At 44.3% G+C, this 6,843-nt stretch overlaps 1 protein-coding gene across 1 annotated transcript; it reads right to left on the bottom strand.

Annotated features, from left to right (window-relative positions):
- Positions 1 to 531: 531 nt before the first annotated feature.
- LOC146190882 (uncharacterized) lies at positions 532 to 6,632 on the bottom strand. The gene is made up of 3 exons (XM_084600249.1): positions 6,564 to 6,632; positions 4,775 to 4,903; positions 532 to 729 (listed from the first exon to the last, which is right to left on the bottom strand). The coding sequence occupies exons 1-3, from the start codon at positions 6,630 to 6,632 to the stop codon at positions 532 to 534; spliced, it is 396 nt and encodes a 131-aa protein (XP_084456375.1).
- Positions 6,633 to 6,843: the final 211 nt, after the last annotated feature.

Here is a 6,843-nt window from a genome sequence, read left to right as displayed (position 1 = left end):
AGGGCCGCATTTCAACAGAGCTAAAATAAAACGCCCGTGAGCTGTTCAGTATCAGTGGGCGATGAATAAATCCAGGGTGTCTAAATTAATCCGCAGTTCTCGACCACACCAATTACTTATTATTTGCGGTCTAGTTCCAGGGCGACATCACACGAGAAAGGAGCTTCAGAGCTTTGTTCTACCCCCTTTCACAACTGCTCCTACGCTATCTGGGAGCCCAAAATCATTGTGACAGAAATTTATATCTGCAAAACGACGGATGCGTATGACGGTCACTGAACAGCTAGTGATCAGCAATGCCTTAACTGCACCCATACTTGCAGCGCCAGCTTTACCCTGTCATCCCGTTGCATTGCAGTTGCGTTCACTGGCGCTGCCCTTCAAATCACCTCTGTATGAATAAAATGATGCAGTAAATTCTTTTTTCCGACCTGTGACGTGTGCTCGAATCTCTTCGTCACGCCTATGACTGGTGCGTGAGTGACACTGTGGAGAAATCGCTAGTGACACTGAGTACAGAAGAAAGCACGTTTATTTGGGAGGAATGCACTTCAGAGAGGAATTTTTTTGCGTCGCGCTATTTTTGATGTCTTCGATGGCCTTTCTCGCAGCGCGAGTAAGCGGGAAGCTTCCCTCTGTCTCGTTGGTCTTGGACCAGTCGTCATACTCCGCGTCGAACAAGGCTAGGCCGAATGGGACTCTGCCTTGGCTCGTGTAGGACAGGCACATCTGTGGGAGTAAGCACGGTAACAATTGTACGTGTGTATGCGAATAATATAGGAATGAGAACTACAAAATGAAGCTAAAATATGCAACATATTTTACTAAACGCGACCAGTAGCTGTAGGAAAAATTAACAGGAAACATTAAAGTATCAAAAAAAAAAAAAAAGCACGAGCAAAGCCTTCTAGTTGCCCTAAAAACTGAGCTTACCAGGATGGTTAGATGAGATGACAAAACGGGAGCGAATCGGGGATCGGCTCGAAGTGAGGAATGATGGTGGTCCAATTTTCACAGGAATCCCCCAAGGGGGAGTGTATTTGTAGTATGGTGTTATTGCGCATTGGCATCCACTGAAGTGCAGCTACGCAGATGCTGCAGAAAACTATACAGCTTTCTCAGAATTTCATAGGTAATGGAATATATATATTTTAGTCCGGAGTTCGAACCCAGGACCACCGTCCTTCCTGGGCAGTCGTTTTGCCTACTGCTCTAACCAGCATGGTAGCTAATGCATTATGTAGAGAGTACAGCGCTTTTTGGTATGCTACAGAGAAGCAAAATACAAGTTTAAATGCACGTGATCTTAGGGCTTACATCTCTCTCAGAAGGTTCTTTAAAGGTGTCAACTATTGAACTGCTGCACTTATTTCAGGGATGTCTTATATTGCTCTTATTAGAGTATACTCAAAGGTTCTTTACCTTAGCGCAAACAGAAAAATGTTGTACCTATCATAATCAGAATTAAGTTTGTTAGCTTAGGAAAACTATCATTTCAATAATCATGAAGATGAACTAAACGTTTATGTTTACATAATTTCTGGGCAGGGTAAGGCCCATTGCTGCTTCTTTAAGACTTATGTGTAAAAATCTGAGCACTTTAAAAACGAAGTTAATTTTTCCTTGTCAATATATCTCACATATTTGATAGTTATTTTTTTTTTTCATTAGAAGATACCTCGGAATCCAAAAGGTACCCTATTATGCTCTCAAGAAAAATTTAGTCCAGAAACCAGTTGAAAGCAGCCTTTGGCGAAAGAGTTTGAAAATGGTAGTTTTCCTAACGGTTCTGCCACTGCAAAAAGTGCGGACTGAGAAAAATGAGTTTAAGGATTTCATATCATGCTGTTCAAATTCATGGCTAAATGAAGAAATCAAAGTGACCTGGCGCATAGATTTGACCGTCCTTTTCAACATGACACTGTTACGTGGTGATTGTTTCGAGTTGCCTGTCCTTTTTTTTTTCTTTTTTTTTTTCAGACTTATAGCTGTCCAGTGCCCTTGCCTGGGCTCGTGAAATTTTTACTTGGCTGCTTGCTCGGCGGGCTTCCTCATCTAGGCTCCATATTCTATCTCCAGTTTGTCGAGCACTTTGGTTAGGCAGGATCCCAGTCATGTGAAAACAGCGCTCGAAGGTTACGAGCTGCATGTTAGTCCATCCAAGCTCCTCTTTTGGTTTACCAGCCAATCCACTGTTTCTACTATCTAAAATTTTCCTTTTTGTTCTTAGTTTTTCTTTTGAGCTGTCTACTGTGCTCTCGATAGCCCGTCATGTTTGGCTAGAGAGCGCAAAAACAGCCATTCTAACTTCGTGATTCACTCCGCGCTCACTTTCTTGCCCGCTGTGCGGCTGCCTGTTGAAATCAGCGTTCATAAGCGCTTTCGGTGCGATGCCATATCTGTTTTTGAGACGAAAAGAAAAGTCTAATTTTTTAAAGCACTGCAGCGCAGAAAAAAAAAATAAAAAAATAATTCGTTTCCCTTTTTTTAATACGGGATAGAAACTGAGAGCCAAAGACTCGCAGGAATATCGGCGTAATTGAGCGCGACGTCCGATGGTGACGTGTGCATTGGCTACCATCCGTCATAAGCGCGACAGCGTTTATGATGGATGGTCACACATATGATGGATGGTCACACATCCGTCATAAACGCTGTCTCGTTTATGACGGATGGCTCGACATGTATTATGAACCTTGTTCTAGGAAACTGACACGCATACCGTGTCACGTCATTTTTTAACGATCCGGACGGTGAAATTCAAAACAGCTGCAGTAGTTGGCAACTCCTGCCATTTTGGCCACGTCATGGGGTGTCGTGACGTATAAACCCGCCGACGAATCAGTGTCCCGCCATGTCACCTGCCGCCTCTCATAGGCATGTTCCTTATTCTTCGTTGACAACGACGAGCTGGCTGGTGAGCAGGACATTTAGTGTTATAAACTAAAATAAAGAAAACAGGTCGCGGTGGTATCCCACCATGCGTCTTACTGGCCGCTTCACGTGTGCGTGTCCAAAGAGAGCGCGCGCCCAGATATTCCAATCGATGTAAAAGGGCAGGGGTGGCTGAAGAATGCGCGATGAGGCTTCACCGAAATCGGTCGCGAGTGGTCGCCAGGAGTAAATTTAACGCAATTAAGTTAAAGGCTTCATTATGTAGAAAATTCGGTGTTGTTGGCATTGTCGGCGTCGACGTTGCCAGCGAATCACGGCCGTGGCTCAAGTGAGATGGCCAGACACTGATTGGTCGGCGAGTTGTGCGACGTCACGAGATCCCGTGACAAAGCCGACTTGGCAGGAGTTGCCAACTAAAGTATCGCTTGTGATATGCCATAATAAAAAGCGCAAAAGCAGGAGGACGAGCAAAGGATAGAAAACGCACCACAAGCGCTACAGAAGACGTACAGTCGTGAGCAAAAGTGGTATACAACACTTAGCCCGTGACGGAGCTCAGAAAAACGGCCTAAAATTGCCATGTAGCGTTAGCAATAGGGACAGTGCCAGTGACACGTGCATCCGGATATGTTGGGCACCACCACTATTGCCTTGATACCAGATAGCTGTTGTTAGATGAAGTCTCAATGCAGTTTTCTCGAGATTCGCCACCGCCTGAGTGTTATATACCACTTTTGCTCACGACTGTACACAGGAAGTAATCTAGCTTTACATGACAAGAAGTAAAGGCGAGTGCCTTTTCGGTGTAAAGGCTCAACTTGGGAAAATCAGAGACAAGTTAATCCGTGAAATCGCGGAAGTTGTGCAGGTGGCTACAGTGAAATATGACTATGTTAGATAACTTTCTATTTCCTTGTCCAAAAGAGAGCTGACCTTCCGGTGTTAAAAAAGGAAAGAAAAAGCCGGAATTCTTTTAAAGTGGATATCTCCCTGTTTCAGTTGTTTTTCTTTTCATTCCTTTTTGTTTTCTCTTGGCCTGTACTCTTGTTCCGCTCTGGTCTCGTTCGCCATTTATTTTGGGTTTCTTCAGTCGGGAACTTAGCGTTTGTGATGTGCTTTCTATCCTTTGTGCGTCGTTCTGGCCTTGCGTTTTCTCTTACATCATGGATCAGTACCATGCTGTCCAAATTTCAGCTCTTTGTAGATGGAAGTCGAACTCGACACCTTTGGACTCAGAGTCATACATGGTACTCCAAGGCCATGCAGGCGCTTTCGCACTATTTGGTTAAAGCGCGGCTTTATATCTGTTTTGGATGGTCTTCCACATATAGATTGTACGAGTGTGTCATGATACACATGGGCAGACCATAATGGAAGTGAAAGCCGTAGCGATAGCGTACCTAATTCTAATTTGACCTGGCCACGCTAAATGATTCGACATTTTGCTAAATAAGTTTTTTATATTAAATTGTCTACGCAGAGCTTTTAAATCTGGCTTTCATACACGAAAAATTCACCTCAGCGGATTGTATTGCTTTACATCATGACCATAATACCTCTTGGGGACTCTTTCGAGTAAGATAGTCTCGAAAACGCTTTCAATGCATTATGCGAAGTGTCTTCCAGGCACATGCCTGCTTTTCTTGTCGACGTGCTATCTTTATAGGCAAGTATGTGTCTATTTGTTAGCGCTGTGAATCTTTCTTTTTATCTTTAAAGGTTTTCAGCTAGCTGAAAACATTCAATTTCACCATCGTGTTTAGCTGACTTCCCGATACGCCGATAACTAATCAGCAAGCTAATGTTTGACCTTCGTGCAATATAGCGCATGCCATTGCTTATAGTTAAGCTAAATGAAGTACTATCCGCCTGTACTCGCCTTCATGTAGATGGTGGAAGCGGAGTCAAACAGGAGGGCTAAACGTTTTTCAGGGTTGTATGAAACCATCACCCAGCGCTTCTCGTCGAGGAATGTGTTCCCCGGTCCAAAGTCTGGGTTTTTCTTGACCTGCAATTTAGTCGTACAGAGAGGAAGCAAAGTCAGATTGCATCAGACTTGATTCATACGCGGACAAGTGTTCATAGTTGCACCGAGACATAAGTTTGCCACATGACCGGCGTCTGACAGAGAAAGAACGCAACTGCGATTGCGCCCCCCCCCCCCCTCCCCCCTCCTCAGGTACCACAGCGCTAGGGTGTTCGACGGCTCCAAGGGTGCAGGGTCGCATCCAGGCCGCAGCGGCCGCATTTCGATGCAGGCGAAAAACAAGGCGTCCATGTCTGTACGATATCAATGCACGTTAAAGAGCCCCAGAGGGTAAAAATCTCCTGAGCGCTTCACTACAGTGTCTCTCGTAGCCTGAGTAGCTCTAGTGAAGTTAAAACGCAGAAAACCAAAAACAAACCGTGTGATGGCCTTCGCCCGGCCGTTACATGTCTCGGGTCCCTCCCAAAGGGACCAGCATTCACCATGGTGATTGATAAACATGACATGGGTCATTTTATAGGCTCCTGATCCTAATACCGGCGGTGCACTCAAATTTCCACCAAAGCTTGATGAGTTTCTGTCTCGCTTGAGAAGTGACGTCAACCGTTAGTTCGTGGCTCAGATGAGGAAAATGCCTTCACAGAACTCCAGATTTGTCTCAAACGTGCACCTCTACTTGACGATTTTGGCGAGAAACATTTGATCAGAGAATTTCATCAGAGCTGTCGAGAAACTCCGCTTATAAATAATTTAAAAGCTAGTCTTTATACATGTCCATTTATATTTCAACTGAACGCTTTTTTTTTTTTTACCCTCCGCTCCATCGCTCCTCTGACAGACCTGGCGAAAGAATTTTGAAATGAAGCCTAGTCAATGTAGGAGTGTAGTCCTAAATGCTCTTTTATCAATGCTATGGCCTATATGAAAGGCTACGCCAATTAAGCGAAGTCAGCTATTATGTGCTTTGGAAGTTAACCCGTCCCTTTGATACCCGACGCCCGGAGTATAGTACGCATGGCGAGAATGCAGCTGTATACGTCGATAAACATTCTCTGGTATCCGGTGCCAAAGGCACTCGAAATGCCTGTCCTTTGTTTTTTTCTTACGTTCTTTTATTTTCCTTTGTTCTTTCCTTTTCTTAAGGGTAAGGTAGACAATACCGTACCGCTTATAGTATCGCGGTGTGACTATGCGTCAGAGCTGTGTGAGTTGGCACCTGACGTCGAGTCGTGTACGTCCGTTTAATGCGCTGCTGTTCTGCGAGCCCCGTCAGAATAAAAGGTCCCCGTGACAAATTGTACATTTGGTGGTGACCATATTATAGTCACGAATTCATATATAAATTCAAAACCTTCAAAATGAGAAACAATGACAGACAATATCTTCAACAGTCATTGTCATATTTAATGCGGGCCAGGATTAAAAGGCCAACATCATTCGGGGTTTCCTTTTAAGCGGGTGGTTCATGAACATATATTCCGACGAGTATGACCACGGTAACAGAGTTCAGAATAATGGCCACGACTATTAATATTCTTCGGATGATGCACGGAAAGTTTATTCAGAAAGAATGAGCTGGGAAGAGTTATATGGACGAAAAACTCAAGTTATAATGTGCCGTTGAATGTTTGATAGCACGTCCAAATCCTGAAGTTTGGAACTCGCGGCTTGGTGTACTCACGTAAGAGAAGTGCTGAAGCTCGTAGAGATATTCCTTGCTCTCGTACGGCTCGCATTTGGCACCGAGCATGTAGGCAGTCATGTTTTTGCCACCACTCTTAGACTTGTACCATCGCCCAGCCAGAGACATCGATACCAGTGTCTTCGCATTTTCGAATGTTTCGTTGTTGTCACTCATATAGAGCAACGTATAATTCTAGGACAAAAGAAAAGGACAGGAAAGCCAGAGACACCGTTTCAACACCGCGTTAACTCCCTGATATATATATTTTTTAACTGCC

The sequence above is a fragment of the Amblyomma maculatum genome, chromosome 4, assembly GCF_055883805.1.
Source record: "Amblyomma maculatum isolate TAMU_Amacu chromosome 4, ASM5588380v1, whole genome shotgun sequence".
In the NCBI taxonomy this organism is placed as follows: domain Eukaryota; kingdom Metazoa; phylum Arthropoda; class Arachnida; order Ixodida; family Ixodidae; genus Amblyomma; species Amblyomma maculatum.
The sequence above is the reverse complement of the archived record's forward strand: the minus strand, read 5'-3'. Positions and strand labels throughout refer to the sequence as shown.